General features: G+C 47.6%; 1 protein-coding gene across 1 annotated transcript in view; it reads right to left on the bottom strand.

Annotated features, from left to right (window-relative positions):
• Nucleotides 1-5,915: 5,915 nt before the first annotated feature.
• Nucleotides 5,916-22,091, bottom strand: part of LOC142260420 (uncharacterized) — a 36,072-nt gene continuing 19,896 nt past the window's right edge. The window contains exons 8-12 of the mRNA XM_075331927.1: nt 20,559-20,808; nt 19,644-20,477; nt 6,939-7,468; nt 6,245-6,767; nt 5,916-5,970 (exon numbers count right to left, since the gene is read on the bottom strand). Of these exons, the coding sequence (XP_075188042.1) occupies nt 5,916-5,970; nt 6,245-6,767; nt 6,939-7,468; nt 19,644-20,477; nt 20,559-20,808 (2,192 nt within the window). The remainder of the gene's footprint in view (nt 5,971-6,244; nt 6,768-6,938; nt 7,469-19,643; nt 20,478-20,558; nt 20,809-22,091) is intronic.

The raw sequence follows: 22,091 nt of genomic DNA, 5'->3' as shown, positions 1-22,091 counted from the left end.
ACATTTTGAATAAGGAAATGACATCAGACCTTTTTTTTTTTTTTCATCAACAATCTTTAATGGCATTGTGCACTGATTAAAAACGCAGTGAGCAAAAACGCAGCAAAAAACGCACCAAATCGCGGCAAAAACGTGACATGCAGCACCGCAGGTGACAGAGCAGAGCAAGTTGGTGACATGCTCTGCTCTGACACATAGTGTGCTGCATGTCACTGTATCCACTCTGGGACTTGTTGTGCAGGTGACCGGATGATACATGTCACTAACTTGCTCCACTCTGTGACTTCTGCTGCATTGTTCCAACTGTATACACTCTCACCTGAACAAGTCTCAGAGTGGGGCAGTTAGTGACATGTATCATCCGGTCACCTGCACAACAAGTCCCAGAGTGGTGAAAGATAGTGACATGCAGCACACTATGTGTCAGAGCAGAGCATGTCACTGTCTCCACTCTGGGACTTGTTGTGCAGGTGACCGGATGATACATGTCACTAACTGCCCCACTCTGTGATTTCTGCTGCATAGTACCAACTGTATACACTCTCACCTGCACAACAAGTCCCATAGTGGAGACAGTTAGTTGACATGTAGCATCCGGTCACCTGCACAACAAGTACCAGAGTGGAGAAAGATAGTGACATGCAACACACTATGTGTCAGAGCAGAGCATGTCACTGTCTCCACTCCGCTGACCTCACAGCCCGTACACGCTGCGATGGATGCAGGGGGACAGAGAACAAGTAATCGGCCGACACTGGAGTCATCTGATTACTTGGGATGAATCAGAAGTAAAATGCTCTGGTGCTCGATGGGCGAAGCCCATGCCGATTTTTTTTTTAAAAAATTCATTAAAAATAAAAAAACAAAAAAATCACATTGTTTGTGGGCTCCCGCTGCATTTTTTATTGCTAAGGGTAACCAAAGCAGCTACTGGCTGCTAGCCCCCGCTGCTTGGTGTTCCTTTCACTGGCAATAGAAATGCAGGGAAGCATTTTTTTTTTTATAAAGGTTTTTCCCTGAAAACGTTTTTAAGAAAATGACGTGGGCTTCGCCATATTTTTGTATGCTAGCCAGGTACAGCAGGCAGCTACGGGCTGCCCCCAACCCCCAGCTGCCTAGTTGTACCCGGCTGGGAACCAAAAATATAGGGAAGCCCTTTTTTTTCATGAATTTCATGAAATAATTAAAAAAAAAAAAATTATGTGGGCTTCGCCAAATTTTTTAGTCCAGCCAGGTACAACTAGGCAGCTGGGGATTGGAATCCACAGTGCAGGGTGCCCAAACTTTCTGGGCCCCCCACTGCGAATTGCAGTCCACAGCTGCCCCAGAAAATGGCACTTTCATAGAAGCGCCATCTTCAGGCGCTGTATCCAACTCTTCCAGTGGCCCTGGTGGCAGGTGGCATGCTGGGTAATAAGGGGTTAATACCAGCTATGTTTCACCAGCTGGTATAAAGCCCGAGATTTTTAATGTCAGGCCAAGTTTAACCTGGCCATTAAGAATCTCCAACAAAGGGTTTAAAAAAAAAAAGACATTACACAGAGAAAAATACTTTATTAGAAATAAATACACAGACACAGTAGGGACTCCATGTTTATTACTCCCTCTCACCCCTCCACGATGGAGAGATTTCTGTACTGACCATGCCAGGAGAGAGCGAGGAAAAAGAGCGAGCGGGGGGGGAGGAAAAGAGAGCAAGCGGGGGGAGGAAAAGAGAGCGAGCGGGGGGAGGAAAAGAGAGCGGGGGGGAGAAGAGAGAGGGGGGGAGAAGAAAGAGGGGGGGGAGAAGAGAGAGGGGGGGGGAAGAGAGAGAGGGGGGGAGAAGAGAGAGAGGGGGGGAGAAGAGAGAGAGGGGGGAGAAGAGAGAGGGGGGGGAGAGAGGGGGGGGAGAAGAGAGAGAGGGGGGGAGAAGAGAGAGAGGGGGGGAGAAGAGAGAGAGGGGGGGAGAAGAGAGAGGGGGGAGACGAGAGAGAGGGGGGAGAGAGTGGGAGGGAGAGAGGGGGGGAGAGAGAGGGGGGGAGACGAGAGAGAGGGGGGAGAGAGTGGGAGGGAGAGAGGGGGGGAGAGAGAGGGGGGGAGACGAGAGAGAGGGGGGGAGAGAGTGGGAGGGAGAGAGGGGGGGAGAGAGAGGGGGGGAGAAGAGAGAGGGGGGGAGAAGAGAGAGGGGGGGGCAGAAGAGAGAGAGAGGGGGGGCAGAAGAGAGAGAGAGGGGGGGAGAAGAGAGAGGGGGGGAGAAGAGAGAGAGAGGGGGGAGAAGAGAGAGAGAGGGGAGGGAGAAGAGAGAGAGAGGGGGGGGAGAAGAGAGAGAGGGGGGGAGAAGAGAGAGGGGGGAGGAAAAGAGAGCGCGGGGGGAGGAAAAGAGAGCGCGGGGGGGAGGAAAAGAGAGCGCGGGGGGGAGGAAAAGAGAGCGCGGGGGGAGGAAAAGAGAGCGTGGGGAGGAGAAAAAGAGAGTGAGGGGGGAGGAAAAGAGAGCGCGGGAAAAGAGAGGGGAGAGGAGAGAGGGATAAGAGGGGGGCAGAGAAGAGGGGGAAGAGGGGAGGGGGAGAAGAGTGGGGGGAGAGAACAGAGTGGGGAAAGAACGGGGGGGGCAGAGGTGCTCTGTCACCAACTATCTCCACTCTGTGACTTGTGGTGCAGGTGACAGAGTTCAGACAGTTGGTCCCATGCAGCAGGACAGATGGCAGAGCACAGCGGTGACATGCCTGTCAGTGTCTTGCTGCTGGGAGGAGCAGATGATCACACTGCCCGACAACGGCCGCTCTCCTGACATCGCAGCAGAGCGGGCGGGTGGAGAGTGTGAGCACATACTTACGTGCAGGGGGGGATTCAGCTGAAGACCCCCCCCCCCCCGTACTGCACACGGGCGCCCCGTGCCTCACCATCTGCAGGACGCCGGCTCCACACTGACGTCCTCCGGATCCTCCCCTCGATACTGGGCTGTGATGTGCGGTAGTCACCGCCCACAGCCCTGTCACTCAATCTGAGTGGTGCCAGCCTCCTCTGACGTACCCGTCCAGTTTGAGAGCCTGGAAATGCCGGGACGTCAGAGGATGCTGGCGGCCACAGCTCCAGGGGGTCATGTGACCGGCACTGAGCGTGCAGGATAGCGCCGCTCAGTGCCAGAACTGGAAACAGAAGACAATGGAGAAAACGCCTAGAAAGGTAAGTAGAACTCATACAGAAAATAAAAAAAATGGGTGAACCACCCCTTTAAGTCCTGGGCTGTGTTAAGCCTGGTCCTGACCTCTCCTGTGTCTCTCACTTGTATAGCAGGGGTAATGAACTGTTCTCCTGCACACCACTATCTCTGCTGCGGTTCCTGGCTCAATTGATGGCTGTGCTACAAGTGTTTCTGTGCTGGGAGACTGAAGTCCCCCTCGCCTTCCGGACTTTTCTGCTGGGACTGACTAAACCCGTGCAGACTCGGACTCCGTATCCGAGTTGTTTCTTCTGGGGTGTACCGAAATGGTTCCTTCACCCCTTCTCTGTCTCGCCTTGCCTCTGACCCTCACTCAGGATCCCTCACACTGCTAGGCTTTTCCCCTGGTACTCGCCCAACACAGCACCATTTTCAGGTGGCTTCCTCTGTCAGTCCTGCACTAGACCCCACCGGTTTCATCTGCCTCTCTCAGCCCCCAGCATTGGAATTTCTAGGAGACGTCAACTGACATCAGTACGTCTGACGTCAGCTAATGACAAAAAAATGTAAAAGCGATCAGACATCACATTAATGCAAAAAATTGTTTATTAAGTTATAGAAGGTGATACAGTGGGGGTGGAAAATGTGACCACACAGGTCAGGAAAAGAGCACACAATTCCCACAGCAAGTGTAATTGCTAAATGTTAAAGCATACATAGATATTAATAAAGGTATAAATTACAATACCGGAAAATGGTAATCCAGGCAGGCACAGATTATATAAAAAATTGCAAATGCTAAGTATATCGGAAGTAATATAAATAGCTCAAGGATTACAGACTGAAATGTGTACAAAAATGACCACCTATGGTAAATTTACATCAAAGGATCTGGGAATGTAAATTGCAATGCGCTAACAGAGTATTTAATGGCACTGATTAAAAGCAACTATATATTCCATATTAGTAACCAGAGCCCTTGGTGTGATAAATGTCATATTATTCCAAATCATACAGAAGGGATCATATGTAAATAGATTATACAGGGGATAGAACATACTATCATCTCAGGCTGCTTTAACACTACAATTTTTTAACATGCGTCCTGAACGTTTTTTTAATGCAAAAACGGATCCAGTGCAAATGCGTTTTCATTTCAATGCATTTGCAATGGACTCGCGTCACCATGCGTTCACATACGTTTGCGTGCAGTTTAGTCAGGATCCAGTGACTTGCAGTTTTTTAATTTTTTTTTTCAAAACCGCTACTTGTAGCGTTTTTGAGCTGCGTCCAAATACTGCAAGTCGCTGGATCCTGACTAAACCGCATGCAAACGCATGCATGTGAACACTGGCATGCTGGTAAACAGGATCCTGTTTGGCCAGAAACCAGCCTGGCATGATCACAGTCTCTCTCTCTCCTCTCTTCTCCCTCCTCTCTTCTCGCTTCTGCTCTCTTCTCTCTCCTCTCTTTTCCTCTCTCTCCTCTATTCTCTCGCCTCCCTCTCTCTCCTCTCTGTCTCTCTTCTCTGATTCTCCTCTCTTTCCCCCAGCTGTGTCTGAATTTCAAGTCTATCCCGTTCAGTTCCCCCTCACTCCCGATCACATGACTCCAATGCCCGCCCATAAACTTCAAGTGACAGGATCCAGTAAAATAACACATGCGTTTGCATGCGTTTTTCTTTGCAAAAACAGGATCTGCTTTTGCAGAAAAAAAATGTTCATGAGGCATGTTAAAAAAACGTAGTGTGAAAGCAGCCTAAGATAGTAAACAGAGATCCGCTTACCAAGTTTGATACAGAGAGCAAACCAGACTGCGTAATCCTGCACTACAAAAAAGTGTTGCTGGTATTGATAGAGAACAGCGCCCACCCGACAGCCATTTCGGCATGAGCCTTCGTCAGGGAGTGACATCATGTGCATGAACATTAGTATAAAAAGGTCCAGTGTCCAATCAGTGCATGACCCGCCACAGATTGACGCATGAGTGTCCCTGGAAGCAGGCCCGCCCAACAGCTGCACCACATAGGGCTTGGGGTCACGTGGAAATCACAAGATCACAGAGCCCCAGTGCATAGAGATGCAGCGCACGGATGGAGGAGACCGCAAGAGAACTGTGCATGTGTACGAGGCAGGTCACGGCCGATGAGACAAATGGATTACCACAATTTGGAAGCATGCCATCTACTGATCTAAGGCTGTCAAGGTAGAAATTTAGTTGAAGATAGCTAATGGTATCTTCGTTTAGGATATTCAGAGGCCGGTGCCATATTAGCTATATATCAGAGCTGATGTTAATGAATCAGACAATGATAACACAAGACATGTTCTTCTTGAGCCAGCGTCACCAACTAAACTCATGTATTGGATAGATTCAATTATACAGAATGCATTATTGACCTTGGGACTAGAACAGGAAGTTTAGAGAGTATTCCACTCCCCAATCTTTCCCAGTATGCTGTAAAATACATCTCTGTTCGTTATACATTCTTTCTGTGTAAAACTACTGATAAGACTTTTGCTCATCATTATGAAGACTTTCATTGTCTGTACATCTGTTCACTCATCCTTGGTAACCCCTTCATGACTATACAGCTTAGAATCATATTATAGGTCTGTGCAATTGCTATATAGACACACAAATAATTATACACCTACATCTATATTTTGATTATTTACATACACAGATATTCTTACTATGTTTGAACAAACAATTTATAGCTTAGGCCACCTCCACAAGGCAAGAGTTGATTTACTGCTATAACATTTCCCACATTTTAAACAAACATGTCTTTTACCTTGTGTGAATTTTCATGTCTAACAAAAGTGAATCTGTGAGGAAAGCATTTCCCACATTCTGAACATGAAAATGGCTTCTCCCCTGGGAGAGATTTTAGATGCACATTAAGCTCTGATTTCTGAAAAAAACATTTCCCACAATCTGAATATGAAAATGGCTTCTCCCCGGTGTGAGTTTTAATATGTCGATCCAGCTGTGATTTCAGAATAAAACATTTTTCACAATCTGAACAAGAAAATGGCTTCTCCCCTGTATGAGTTTTTATATGCTGATCCAGCTGTGATTTCAGAATAAAACATTTCCCACAATCTGAACAAGAATATGTCTTCTCCCCTGTATGAGGTTTTTATATGCTGATCCAGCTGTGATTTCAGAATAAAACATTTCCCACATTCTGAACATGAAAATGGCTTCTCCCCTGTGTGAGATTTTATATGCTGATCAAGCTGTGATTTCCGAAAAAAACATTTCCCACATTCTGAACATGAAAATGGCTTCTCCCCTGTGTGAGATTTTATATGCTGATCAAGCTGTGCTTTCCGAATAAAACATTCCCCACATTCTGAACATGAAAATGGCTTCTCCCCTGTGTGAGATTTTAGATGCACATTAAGCTGTGATTTCCGAATAAAACATTCCCCACATTCTGAACATGAAAATGGCTTTTCCCCAGTGTGAGATTTCATATGGAAATCAAGAGATGATTTCTGAATTAAACATTTCCCACAATCTGAACAAGAAAATGGCTTCTCCCCTGTGTGAGTGTTTATATGCCTATCAAGATCTGATTTCCGAATAAAACATTTCCCACAATCCAAACATAAAAATGGCTTCTCCCCGGTGTGAGTTTTTATATGGTCATAAAGCTGTGATTTCCAACGATAACATTTCCCACATTCTGAACATAAAAATAGCTTCTTCCCTGTGTGAGATTTTATTTGCTGATCAAGCTGTGATTACAGAAAAAAACATTTTCCACATTCTGAACATGAAAATGGCTTCTGCCCTGTGTGAGATTTTAGATGCACATTAAGCTGTGATTTCCGAATAAAACATTTCCCACAATCTGAACATAAAAATGGCTTCTCCCCGGTGTGAGTTTTTATATGGTCATAAAGCTGTGATTTCCAACGATAACATTTCCCACATTCTGAACAAGAAAATGGCTTCTCCCCTGTATGAGTTTTTATATGCCGATTCAGCTTCGATTTCTGAGTAAAACATTTCCCACATTCTGAACAAGAAAATGGCTTCTCCCCTGTGTGAGTGTTTATATGCCTATCAAGATGTGATTTCCGAATAAAACATTTCCCACATTCTGAACATAAAAATAGCTTCTCCCCTGTGTGAGATTTTAGATGCACATTAAGATGTGATTTCCGAATAAAACATTTCCCACATTCTGAACATGAAAATGGCTTCTCCCCTGTATGAGTTTTCATATGCCGATTCAGCTGTGATTTCAGAATAAAACATTTCCCACATTCTGAACATGAAAATGGCTTCTCCCCCGTGTGAATTTTCATATGCACATTAAGCTCTGATTTCCAGCTAAAACATTTCCCACATTCTGAACAAGAAAATGACTTCTCAATGTGAGTTTTTAGATGAACATCAAGCTGTGATTTCAAACTAAAACATTTTCCACATTCTGGGCATGAAAATGGTTTTCCTTTGTGAATTATTTTGTGGGAAATTAGAGCTGACTTTTGGGTAAAACACTTTCTACATTGATTACATGAATACGGCTTCTCCCCTGTCTGAGCTGTCTGCAATTTGCCCCTTCAATGACCAACAACACAAGCTTTCCCTACACTTTCCCTAACTCCAGACACACTGCGTACAAGATGGCATCTGTGGATCTTTTTTGGGGGGGGGGGTGTTCTCCAGCTTCTCCTTTTTCTACAGATTCAACATGCGATCCTTAACCATAATGGTTGGAGGGCCCACACTCATACATTTTGAAAGGCTCTCTTTCATACATTTGGGAAAGCCCACAGGTGGCCCTCTACCAGAAATTTTGGAGGGTCCTTCCTCTAGTTCCTTTCATCCTGGTCTGATTTACCCTCCCAATCAGTCCCAGGCTGGAAATACTGCCTCGGTGAAGCAGCAACAGGCTCTGCTTAAATGACTGTCTTTAGATGATAAATCACACACTGCAGAAGAGTTGTTGAGAGGTCTAATAGACACAACAGATCTGTGTCTCTTGCCCTCCGAACCAACAACCAGCCGTGCTTGTGTGGGATAACGTGCCTGTAACCTGGTGGTGGCTCTGAAGCTTAGGAAGCTCGCACATGTACCATGCACCATGCCTGGACCACGTGTTCAACTTCGTGGTTCAGCAGTTTATGAAAAACGAGCCCAATTTGCCAGAGCTACTTGTGAAGATACGCTGTGTGTGCGCCCATTTCCACCAATCCACTCCAGCTACTACTTGTCTGGCAGGGCTTCAGCAATGGTTGCAAGTGGCAGCTTAGCGACAGCTGTGTGACGTGACCACACTGGAACTCCACATTGCACATGTACTTGCCAAGACTTTCTGACCAATAGAAGGAATTAGTTGAATACCAGAAACAGCTTAATTTTTAAATATATTCCATCGCACTTTATAATACCAGCTCTAACGTGAGGTATTCCGGTCAGCCCCCATGCAAAAAAAACTGACTCATGAACATGGATGTCCGAAATCTGTGACTTTTTACAAAATATTGAAGAAACAACGAAGATGGTGATGATGAAGCCAATCCTTCCAATATCCTTCCAAAACAGCAGAAATGCGTTTTACAGTGCAGTACCACTGTTTTGGCATAGCCATTTGCTTCCTACACTATTGACAGAAGAAATATATGTCACGCTCCCGATGCCTCAGCACCGCCCCTTACCCGCTGATCCGGTCGCACCATCCCGGCACCGCTCCGTACCCACTGATCCGGCCTCACCGTCATTGCACTGCTCTTTAACCACTGATCCAGTCCACGTGTCCACTGGTCATGGCTGCCGCTCCCGCTCGTGCTCTCCTGTGTCCTGCTCCTGGTCTTATGAGTCTGACTCTGAGTCTTAGTCACATGGTTCTGTATAGGACCAGGCCGCGCCCACTCTCCTAGTCTTATAGGCCCAGCACACCTGCAGCAGGAAATGACATGAGGCTGTGCTGGGTATATAAGACTGGCCTTTCCATTTGGGCGGCGCCTGATCAACGTGTCTTGAAGCTTAGTCTTATGAGCTAGGTGCTCAGGTCCCCTTGTGCTGTGTCCTGTTACCTGGAGTACTGTTTGTCTTTGCTACCTGGTACCTGTGCCTGTTTCCTGTATTGTCCTAAAGAACTCCGTGACCCTGGTGACCTGGTTATACCTGTCCCTGCCACGCCAGTGCTCCGGCTGCCGTGTACCCTGCCCTCCGGTGGGGTGCATGGTCCAGTGGATCCACCTCCTGGGCCCACCAGTCCTCCCGGCCCTGACAGATTGATCAGGCCATGGATCCTGCTGGAGCACAAGCGTCTGAGCTGGCTGAACTACGCCAGGAACTGGTGCAACAGCGTGACACCTTACACCGCATACTGAAGTTCCTGACGTCTGTGGACCACCGGTTGTACACGTTACAGACCGCCGCCTCGTCTCCGTCGACGCAGCAGACAGCGTCTAAGTCCGACCCTATTGTCCCCTCGGCTTCGCAACTCCACCTCGCTGCTCCGCCTCGCTATGCGGGGGATCCCAAGACCTGCAGAGGCTTCTTGAACCAGTGCTCCCTGCATTTCAAGTTGCTTCCCCATTTGTTTGTTTCAGACCAAGCTAAGGTGGCCTTTCTAATGTCCCATCTGGAAGGCGAAGCATTGGCCTGGATGAATCCTTTGTGGGAGAATGAGGACCCAGTGACCACCGACCTCCTGGAATTCCTGCAGGCCTTCCGTGATACCTTTGATGAACCGGGACGCACCACCGTGGTTACCTCCTCGCTCCTCCGGCTACGCCAAGGAACCCTGACGGTGGGCCAGTACACCATCCAGTTCCGCACGCTTGCCTCCGAGCTAGGCTGGAACAATGAGGCATTGACGGCAGCCTTTTGGGAGGGCCTGTCGGGCCGCATTAAGGACGAATTAGCCGGTCGTGACGTTCCCCGTACTTTGGACGCTCTGATATCCCTAGCCACCCGGATTGACCTCCGTTTCCAAGCGCGAACCAAGGAAGTATCTCGGGAGAAGCGACCAATCCATCACATCTCCGTTCCGCAGAGGTCTACCGTTCCCCCGCCACTGCCGTTCTGCGATTCTACTCCTGAACCAATGCAAATTGACCAACTGAGCCAAGCTGAGCAACGCCATGCAGAGCGACTCGCCCAGGGCCTGTGTTTCTATTGTGGAAGCGGTTCACATCTGCTCCGCTCATGCCCTGAGAGACCAGGAAGACCCCGAGTCCAAGGGATGGTGGGAACCGCCACCCTTGGTACCGGAATCCCCTCAGTCCCGGTTACTCAGACTGTCCAGATAACGACTGAGAAGACCCGGTTCACGGCAGAGGCTCACATTGATTCGGGGGCAGCGGGTAATTTCATTCACCAATCTACAGTGTCCCGATACCAGATACCTGTGACCCCGCTTGCCAAACCCCTCTGGTTCGCCTCCGTGGACGGAAAACCGTTATACGAACCCGTCATATATACAACCGAACCCGTGAGACTCTGTGTTGGTACTCTGCACACGGAGACTATTACTTTCTATGTCATCCCGAGAATGGCTCCCGCGCTTCTGCTGGGTCTGCCCTGGCTACAACTCCATGATCCTGACATCAGTTGGCGCTCTGGCGCAATCACTCGTTGGAGTCCGTTGTGCCAGGATACCTGTCTACAGCCTGTTCCTCGGTCCCTGTCACCTGGGCCTGTCATGTCACAACAGGAGGAAGAAGTGACGACGCAGTCCAGCGTCGTACCACAACTCCCGTCTCTTGTACCTGTGGTGCCACCAGAACAAGAAGAGGAGACGACGCAGTCCAGCGTCGTACCACAACTCCTGTCGCCTGAGTCCTTGGTGCCACCGGGCCCTGATGAAGAAACGACGCAGTCTAGCGTCGCTCCACCGTCCCTGGCTATTGAGACTTCGATGTCCCCGGCTACTGAGGATGAGACAATGTCCTGTACCCGGTCCGAGACGCCCGATCCGGTCGTCCACGACCCCGGTCCTACTTCTGCCTGTCCTCCGCTTCCTGTTGCCCCCGTTGCCACTACTGCTAGATCGTCGGCTAAGCGTCGTGCGGCCAAGAAGGCGGCACGGGGTCAGCGGTCCTTCCCCGCCTTTGCCTTGGTTCCTGGTCCGGTGACTCGATCCGGGGTGCCCCTGGGGTACTGTGCACGGAGGGGGGGCATAGAGGGGGGGTACTGTCACGCTCCCGATGCCTCAGCACCGCTCCTTACCCGCTGATCCGGTCGCACCATCCCGGCACCGCTCCGTACCCACTGATCCGGCCTCACCGTCATTGCACTGCTCTTTAACCACTGATCCAGTCCACGTGTCCACCGGTCATGGCTGCCGCTCCCGCTCGTGCTCTCCTGTGTCCTGCTCCTGGTCTTATGAGTCTGACTCTGAGTCTTAGTCACATGGTTCTGTATAGGACCAGGCCGCGCCCACTCTCCTAGTCTTATAGGCCCAGCACACCTGCAGCAGGAAATGACATGAGGCTGTGCTGGGTATATAAGACTGGCCTTTCCATGTGGGCGGCGCCTGATCAACGTGTCTTGAAGCTTAGTCTTATGAGCTAGGTGCTCAGGTCCCCTTGTGCTGTGTCCTGTTACCTGGAGTACTGTTTGTCTTTGCTACCTGGTACCTGTGCCTGTTTCCTGTATTGTCCTAAAGAACTCCGTGACCCTGGTGACCTGGTTATACCTGTCCCTGCCACGCCAGTGCTCCGGCTGCCGTGTACCCTGCCCTCCGGTGGGGTGCATGGTCCAGTAGATCCACCTCCTGGGCCCACCAGTCCTCCCGGCCCTGACAATATAGAAGTGGTTGAGAGACAGATGTAGGGCTAGTGCTCCCATAACCATACAGACAAGAGACAACTTTGAGACCCATCATGGAGACTTGACATTTAAAAGCATGTTTGCGTTGCAGGTGCAGGCCCCTTGCTCCCAGAAGACTAGCACTACCCAAAAGAAAACTTGGAGACCCATATTGTAATCTTGACATTCAAAATGCTTCCAGGCAAACAGCAGCATCAATTGCCCTCTCGCCATAGGGCCTTAAAAGAACAGGGAGGTACGGTCCATGCAATACACAGGCTGTGGCCCGTGATTTCAATTTTAAAATGTGAACGGACAGTGGCCATGCCTACTACAGCAGCTGATCCAGGACATTTATAGTACCATAGAAATATTTTTATAACCATGTTAATCCATGCAGGACATATGTGATGTCGCCCAGGCGTAATGTAGCCAACTAGGTGGTTTGCACCGTAATTGCACATGACCTTCCCTGGCTCCAGGTTCAGTGAAGACAGCAGTTTATCAAACTCGGCCTGGATAGTGTTGCACAACTCTGCAGCTGAGTCGCTGCATTCTCTGAGACATACTAATGTAAGCACTGCCTAACTGCATTGGCTTACTCACAGGATGTTGCCTGGCATTTACATTTTAAAAGTCAACAAATATAATGTTTAAAAACATTTCAAAACAGACAGCAGTAAAGTGACATCAATTGCTCCCCCCCATTTCACTATAGTGTCTTTGCACAGCAGGAAGGTATGGTCCATGCAAGACACAGGATGTGGCTTGGCATTTAAATGTTAAAAATCAAGAGATGCATGACAGACAGGTGTAGGCCTTTTGCTCCCAGAAGACTGTCCTTCCAGACAAATTTCTCTTTGCGTGAGGTGGAAAGAAAGGGTATCTTTTTCATGTAGACTGTAACGACATTCTCAAACTTGGAGTGACTCATTTCCACCCTAGTTTGGCAGCATTGCTGCCCTTGCATACACATATGAATGAAGACTCCATTTGGGAATTGCCAACGTAACCTTCTCGGTTTCCTCCTCCTTCTTATCTGTTGAGCTACTCAGTTGCATGCCTCTGGGTTCACACCAAGTGGGATCTACAACATCATCAGGCTCTAGCTTGTCCCACTCCTTCTCTTCCTGACTTGACATCACAGGACAGTAAGCGTGCGCCTCAGGTATCTAAGTCTCATCATCATCACCTCTACCCCCAGGAGTTAACATCAGTTGACGAGGGTTGGGATTCTGCTGGGACCCTAAATTGTCTGGGCCAGGATCCAACTCACAAAGATTTTGGGCATCGGTGCATATACTTTCCTCCTCTTCAGTCTAGGAATCTTTAGAGCGGACCTGTGATGCCCATGGGATAGAATGTGTGAACAGCTCTTGAGACTCTTGCATGTGTGGTTTTCCCCAGTCACTTTGCCGTTTGGCGATTTGTGACGGGAGCGCAAACAATTATAATTGGAGTGGCACCTTGGAGGAATGAACTGTGTGTGATGTTGAGGTGCAGGAAGAGGAGGAGATGCCAATTAATGCAGCGCTTGCCATCCATTCCAGCACCTGTTCTCTATCAGCTGCCGAGTACGGGGGCTGCTGTACCATGGGGTGGTGGAACGCTTTAACTTAAAAAGGAAATGGGGTTTCATTGCGGAATCTGTCTTGAAAGAAGGAGTTTTCATCTCCCACCGGGATGTGAGACCCCATCTGCCCAAAGTACACCCCGATCGAGACCTGCACGTAGGAGACAAAGTTAAATACACCCATCATCATGGGGAGTGGGTCTGGTACATAGTTTGATGTGGAGGTCGTTGCAGAGAAACCAGCCCCCGCTCCTACTACAGCACCAGTTCCCCAGCTGCCACCAGGAGGCAGTAGAGATGCACGGGACCAGTGTACCCAGACTGTGAGTGCTGATACCAGGAGGCCAATTGATCCAGATGGCCCCTTTCCAGTACCCTGGTAGCTATAACCTGCTAAGCTACCCAAAATGTTGCTTTTGTTGATTGTTCCAGTTTAAATATAGAAAATAAAAGTTTAAAAATGTTGCATTAACCGGTTTTGCATAATTGATAAAAATGGACCCAGACTGCAGGACTAGCAGCAGTCAAAAACTTTACCCTGTAAATAGTTGCACCAGTTGTGTAGCATCAGAGTACAACCTTACCAGTGGACCCTAATTGATACCGCCACCAAGGAGAGGATGGATGCAGGAAAGGTCTGCGGCAGAGGCGGCCGAGACCTGATCACTAGAGAAAACGGTAACCTGCCTCCTAGAGAGTTTTGGGACCAGGACCTTTGGATGGTGGGTGAAGGGAAAGGGGTACTCCAGTTGCACTGTTAAAGCCAAAACCTCCGTTGCGTGGGAAGAACGTTGATGTTTAATATGCAAAATAAAAGTGTTAACCTGTATCACTTTGCAGCCCGAGGACAAACTGGAATTAACAAAGGGGGAATGTAGTGCCCCTGAAGCCATCAGGGAGCTACAAGGTTCTGCATCCCCACCAGGATGCAGGGCCTACCCCCAGGGATCCAGAAGACCAGTGCCAGTAACAAAACATTCCAGTTAATCCCTGTTTTTCCCCAAATTCCCCATAAACTGGTACCAGACAAGAGTTGGACCTAAGGATGGCCGCTTAGAGGTGGAGCCAATCCAGTCCACTAGGTGACCAGGTGGGAGGGGCAGACAACGGACAGTCAGAGAAGAGACAGATAGTGAGTTGGCGACGGAGGGAGCAAGTGGAAGCACTGACAGGAGTGTGACAGTGACCTTAGGGCCCAGGCGGTTGGTTGCCGGTGGAGTACAGTGGAGTACTCCCGGAACCACAGCACCAACGGGGTACACAATCCTAGGTCAGGCAAACGCTCCAGGCAGACCTGATAAAATCTGCACAGTGAGGGGACCATCAAGAACCTCACTGACCTTGAAGTTCGGGACACAGTAGCAATGGGAGAATGGAGGAATAGGACCAGAGACTCCATCTCCACAGGGTTCACGCTACCGTCATACGGACTTCAGTTAAGAGACTACCAGGAGGGGACCCCCAGCGCTCAAAGCCATGGAGACCTACCAACCAAAGACAGGTGCAGGGGAAAGAAACCACCAGGTCACTAAACCGGGATTAGGACTAAGGGGACCAGCAAACAAAACCAGCCTTCCTCGGGTGACCAGTTTCCATCTTACTGTGAGTAAAGGAACCAGTTACACTGCAACCCCTTGTGTGCCCTAACTTCTTTCTACACCCATCTGCATCACCTACCCTCTGGGGCCTTGCCCTGCTTGCAGAGGGCCTAACATCTAGGCTGCCACCAACATCAGCCCCTGTAGCAAGAACTGTGCAGCGGCGGCTCCATCCACATAGCCGCAAACCGCAAGTGGCGTCACGTATAAACTTTTCTTCAAATTCCCATGTAAATATTCCCCCCTTTTAAAAAGCATCCAGGGCAACGGCCACCAAGTGAGAATTCCCCTATACACCTCCCGGGACCGAGTACCCCATAACCCTAGCCCCCTCTCATCTTTCTAGAGGTAATACCAATATATTTGGTCAGCAGTGGGGCTGGTTGGTAAGCTCGTACCCCACTGCCACCAATAATTGTAATTTATAGCACTTTGATTTTTCTTTAGGCTGCACATTCAGTACAACAAAAAAAGTCTTCTATTTATTCCCTGGTTGTACTCAGTCCTGTTTACATCTGCATATTACACTTTAGTCATATGTTTACTTATTGCACAATGGCACTTTGTGTGGTTCAATGCACAAAGGCACTTTATGTGTGTGCAATATTTGATCGTATTATACATATGACATCAATTTGCGAGTGAGTGTATAGGTTGAAGACCTATGAGAAGGAAGAGAGGGGTACTAGTTGTTTGATTGAAGTCCCCTATCTCCTGTAAACTGCATTTTGTTTTTCTCAGGGTGCTAATATATATTTTCTTGTGGTACTAGTGATCACTAGGTGATGATCATTGTTGGACCTTGAGTCATTTTAATAACACTCATTAAAAGTTATATTTTATTACCATTTTTATTCTTATTCACAAATTTTGGTAATCACGTTCTCTCTACTAACTCAAACTATGCTAGAGGGGTCAGCCTGCTAGTACACTGAAATGTACCTTTTGTATGTCAGTCAGTCAAAATAGATGAAGAAGGGAGGTATGTCTGTCTATTGGCACAGTTGGTTGGTGTTCCATATATCAGAGAGGCAGTGTACATTCCACCGCCATGCCTCTGACCCTCACTCAGGATCCCTCACACTGCTAGGCTTTTCCCCTGGTACTCACCCAACACAGCACCATTTTCAGGTGGCTTCCTCTGTCAGTCCTGCACTAGACCCCACCGGTTTCATCTGCCTCTCTCAGCCCACAGCATTGGAATTTCTAGGAGACGTCAACTGACATCAGCCAGTATGTCTGACGTCAGCTAATGACAAAAAAATGTAAAAGCGATCAGACATCACATTAATGCAAAAAATTGTTTATTAAGTTACAGAAGGTGATACAGTGGGGGTGAAAAATGTGACCACACATGTCAGGAAAAGGCACACAATTCCCACAGCAAGTGTAATTGCTAACTGTTAAAGTATACATAGATATTAATAAAGGTATAAATTACAATACCGGAAAATGGTAATCCAGGCAGGCACAGATTATATAAAAAATTGCAAATGCTAAGTATATTGGAAGTAATATAAATAGCCCAAGGATTACAGACTGAAATGTGTACAAAAATGACCACCTATGGTAGATTTGCATCAAAGGATCTGGGAATGTAAATTGCAATGTGCTAACAGAGTATTTAATGGCACTGATTAAAAGCAACTACCGTATTTTTCGGACCATAAGACGCACTTTTTCCCCCCCAAATGTTGGGGGAGAGTGGGGGGTGCGTCTTATGGTCTGATGGTGGCTGCGGGGAATGTGGGTGCTGTGGTGGAGCGGGTCATCGGGGGCACGAGCAGGCTGTAGCAGCCTGCGTGACCACGTGGACCCGCTCATTTAATATGCACGCCCATCATCCTTCAGCGCTGAACCAGGCACTGACAGGTGGGCGGGGGATAAACAGCTGGCCCGCATGATCACCCCTGGCAACTACGGCCTGGAGTGATCATGTGCGGCTGTATTCACTGCTCCCCGCGCATCATCATCAGCGCAGGGAGCAGTGAATCAGTGTACAGTACTCACCGTTCCCCTGCAGCATCGCTCGTGCTCCCGTCTCTGTCAGCGGCAGCGCCGCTGAGTGGAGCAGTCCCTGCTACCCTGCTGAATCGCGATCATCTCCTGTGTCTGTGCCGGTGGCTGGGTGGAGACTAGCGCCGCGCACAACGATGACGTCATCGCTGTGCGCACGTGTCCACACGCAGCCGCCGGCACAGACACAGGAGATGATCGCGATGCAGCAGGGTAACGGGGACGGCTCCACTCAGCGGCGCTGCCGCTGACACAGAAAAGAGGACGAGCGACGCTGCAGGGAGTGAGGTAAGGTGAGTATGAACGTTTATTTTTTTTATGTGCCACAGGATGTGTCCATACACCAGGATGGGGGTATACTATGAGCAGGATGGGGTCATATGAGCAGGATGGGGTCATATGAGCAGGATGGGGGTATATGAGCAGGATGGGGTCATATGAGCAGGATGGGGTCATATGAGCAGGATGGGGGCATATGAGCAGGATGGGGGCATATGAGCAGGATGGGGGCATATGAGCAGGATGGGGGCATATCAGCAGGATGGGGTCATATGAGCAGGATGGGGTCATAGCAGGATGGGGTCATATGAGCAGGATGGGGGCATATGAGCAGGATTGGTGCATACGAGCAGGATGGGGGCATATGAGCAGGATGGGGTCATATGAGCAGGATGGGGGCATATGAGCAGGATTGGAGTATATGAGCAGGATGGGGGTATATTATGAGCAGGATGGGGGTATATTATGAGCAGGATGCGGGTATATGAGCAGGATTGGGTCATATGAGCAGGATGGGGGCATAGCAGCAGGATGGGGGCATATGAGCAGGATAGGAGTATATGAGCAGGATGGGGGTATATTATGAGCAGGATGGGGGTATAATATGAGCAGGATGGGGGTCGCTGGATCCTGACTAAAAGCATGCAAACGCATGCATGTGAACGGTGGTATGCTGATAAACAGGATCCTGTTTGGCCAGAAACCAGCCTGGCATGATCACAGTCTCTCTCCTCTCTTCTTCCACTCTCAGTCTCTCTCTCTCCTCTCGTTCTTCTCTTTTCCTCTCTCCTCTTCTCTCTCTTTTCCTCTCTCCTCTATTCTCTCGCCTCCCTCTCTCTCTTCTCTCTCTCCTCCCTGTCTCTCCTCTTTCTCTTGCCCCCAGCTGTGTCTGAATTTCAAGTTTATCACATTCAGTTCCCCTCACTCCCGATCACATGACTCCAATGCCCGCCCATAAACTTCACACGTGTTTGCATGCGTTTTTCTTTGCAAAAACAGGATCCGCTTTTGCAGCAAAAAAATGTTCATGAGGCATGTTAAAAAAACGTAGTGTGAAAGCAGCCTAAGATAGTAAACAGAGATCCGCTTACCAAGTTTGATACAGAGAGCAAACCAGACCGCGTAATCCTGCACTGCAAAAAAGTGTTGCCGGTATTGATAGAGAAGAGCGCCCACCCGACAGCCATTTCAGCGTGAGCCTTCGTCAGGGAGTGACATCGTGTGCATGAACGTTCATATAAAAAGGTCCAGTGTCCAATTAGTGCATGACCTGCCAGAGATTGACGCATGAGTGTCCTTGGAAGCAGGACCGCCCAACCGCCGCACCACATGGGCTTGGGGTCACGTGGAAATCACAAGATCACAGAGGCCCAGTGCATAGAGATGCAGCGCACGGATAGAGGAGACCGCAAGAGAACTGCGAATGTGTACCAGGCAGATCACGGCCGATGGGACAAATGCATTACCACAATTTGGAAGCATGCCATCTACTGATCTAAGGCTGTCAAGGGAGAAATTTAGTTGAAGATAGCTAATGGTATCTTCGTTTAGGATATTCAGAGGCCAGTGCCGTATTAGCTATATATCAGAGCTGCTGTTAATGAATCAGACAATGATAACACAAGACATGTTCTCTTTGAGCCAGCGTCACCAACTAAACTCATGTATTGGATAGATTCAATTATACAGAATGCATTATTGACCTTGGGACTAGAACAGGAAGTTTAGAGAGTATTCCACTCCCCAATCTTTCCCAGTATGCTGTAAAATACATCTCTGTTCGTTATACATTCTGTGTAAAACTACTGATAAGACTTTTGCTCATCATTATAAAGACTTTCATTGTCTGTACATCTGTTCACTCATCCTTGGTAACCCCTTCATGACTATACAGCTTAGAATCATATTACAGGTCTGTGCAGATGCTATATAGGCACACAAATAATTATGCAACTACATCTATATTTTGATTATTTACATACACAGATATTCTTATTACGTTTGAACAAATAATTTATAGCTTTGGCCACCTCCACAAGGCAAGAGTTGATTTACTGCTATAACATTTCCCACATTTTAAACAAACATGTCTTTTACCTTGTGTGAATTTTCATGTGTCTAACAAAAGTGAATCTGTGAGCAAAGCATTTCCCACATTCTGAACATGAAAATGGCTTCTCCCCTGGGAGAGATTTTAGATGCACATTAAGCTCTGATTTCTGAATAAAACACCCCTGTGTGAGTTTTAATATGTCGATCCAGCTGTGATTTCTGAATAAAACATTTCCCACAATCTGAACAAGAAAATGGCTTCTCCCCTGTATGAGTTTTTATATGCTGATCCAGCTGTGATTTCAGAATAAAACATTTCCCACAATCTGAACAAGAAAATGGCTTCTCCCCTGTATGAGTTTTTATATGCTGATCCAGCTGTGATTTCAGAATAAAACATTTCCCACATTCTGAACATGAAAATGGCTTCTCCCCTGTGTGAGATTTTAGATGCACATTAAGCTGTGATTTCCGAATAAAACATTTACCACAATCTGAACATAAAAATGGCTTCTCCCCGGTGTGAGTTTTTATATGGTCATAAAGCTGTGATTTCCAACGATAACATTTCCCACATTCTGAACAAGAAAATAGCTTCTCCCCTGTGTGAGATTTTAGATGCACATTAAGATGGTATTTCCGAATAAAACATTTCCCACATTCTGAACATAAAAATGGCTTTTCTCCAGTGTGAGATTTCATATGGCAATAAAGAGATGATTTCTGAATAAAACATTTCCCACATTCTGAACATGAAAATGGCTTCTCCCCTGTATGAGTTTTCACATGCCGATTCAGCTGTGATTTCAGAATAAAACATTTCCCACATTCTGAACATGAAAATGGCTTTTCCCCAGTGTGAGATTTCATATGAAAATCAAGAGATGATTTCAGAATAAAAGATTTCCTACATTCTGAACATGAAAATAGCTTCTCCCCCGTGTGAATTTTCATATGCACATTAAGCTCTGATTTCCAGCTAAAACATTTCCCACATTCTGAACAAGAAAATGACTTCTCCTCAATGTGAGTTTTTAGATGAACTTCAAGCTATGATTTCAAACTAAAACATTTTCCACATTCTTGGTATGAAACTGTTTTTCCTTTGTGAATTATTTTGTGTGAAATTAGAGCTGACTTGTGGGTAAAACACTTTCTACATTGATTACATGAATACGGCTTCTCCCCTGTCTGAGCTCTTTGTTGTTTAACACCCCTTCTGTGGCTTTTATTTTGCTGAACATTCTGCAGTGAATCAAGACTTTGTTTAGAAGCAGCAGATGACGGATCCTGCCTGTGAAGGACTGAGGGTAGATCTGGGACAATTACTTGCTCTTCATATGTATTCTGTATAATGCCACTAACTTCTGTGAAAATAATAAAAAACAGATTTTGTGAAATTTGCCCCTTCAATGACCAACAACACAAGCTTTCCCTACACTAACTCCAGACACACTGTGCACAAGATGGCATCTGTGGATCTTTTTTTTGGGGGGGATGTGGTGGGGGGAGTGTTCTCCAGCTGCTCCTTTTCCCACCATATCTACAGATCCAACATGCGATCCTTCACCATAATGGTTGGAGGGCCCTCACTCATACATTTTGAAAGGCCCTCTTTCATACATTTGGCAAAGCCCACAGGTGGCCCTCTACCAGAAAGTTTGGAGGGTCCTTCCTCTAGTTCCTTTCATCCTGGTCTGATTTACCTTCCCCATCAGTCCCAGGCTGGAAATACTGCCTCGGTGAAGCAACAGGCTCTGTTTAAATGACTGTCTTTAGATGATAAATCGCACACTGCAGCAGAGTTGAAAGGTCTAATAGACGCAACAAATCTGTGTCTCTTGCCCTCCGAACCAACAACCAGCCATGCTCGTGTGTGATAACCTGGTGGTGGCTCTGAAGCTTAAGAAGCTCGCACATGTACAATGCACCATGCCTGGACCACGTGCTCAACTTCGTGGTTCAGCAGTTTATGAAAAACGAGCCCAATTTGCCAGAGCTACTTGTGAAAGTACGCTGTGTGTGCGCCCATTTCCACCAATCCACTCCAGCTACCACTTGTCTGGCAGGGCTTCAGCAGCGGTTGCAAGTGGCAGCTTAGCGACAGCTGTGTGACGTGACCACGCTGGAACGCCACATTGCACATGTACTTGCCAAGACTTTCTGACCAACAGAAGGCATTAGTTGAATACCAGATACAGCTTAATTTTTATTTACATAACGCCAAATATATTCCATCGCACTTTATAATACCAAGTCCAACATGAGGTATTCCGGTCAGCCCCCATGCATAAAAACTGACTCATGAACATGGATGTCTGAAATCTGTGACTTTTTATAAAAAATTGAGGAAACAACCAAGATGGTGATGATGAAGCCATAATCAGCATAACCATCCTGCTTTGGTGCCTCCTCAAATGCTTCATGTTCCCAATTAAAGAAGAAGCTTTGCATGTGGGACCAAACACTAAACGGGCATATTTACAGACTGCTTGCACTGGAAATGTAGCCATTTAGGCTACTGGACACTGAGGCTTGCCGTAACCATATGGCAGTGGCTGTCCTTTGGGACTTACTCCCCAGTGCAACTATTTTTTGCCCTACAACAGCACATATAAGAGATGAGTGAACCTTTCAGGGTTCGTTTCGC

Source organism: Anomaloglossus baeobatrachus, chromosome 1 (assembly GCF_048569485.1).
Source record: "Anomaloglossus baeobatrachus isolate aAnoBae1 chromosome 1, aAnoBae1.hap1, whole genome shotgun sequence".
In the NCBI taxonomy this organism is placed as follows: domain Eukaryota; kingdom Metazoa; phylum Chordata; class Amphibia; order Anura; family Aromobatidae; genus Anomaloglossus; species Anomaloglossus baeobatrachus.
The sequence above is the reverse complement of the archived record's forward strand: the minus strand, read 5'-3'. Positions and strand labels throughout refer to the sequence as shown.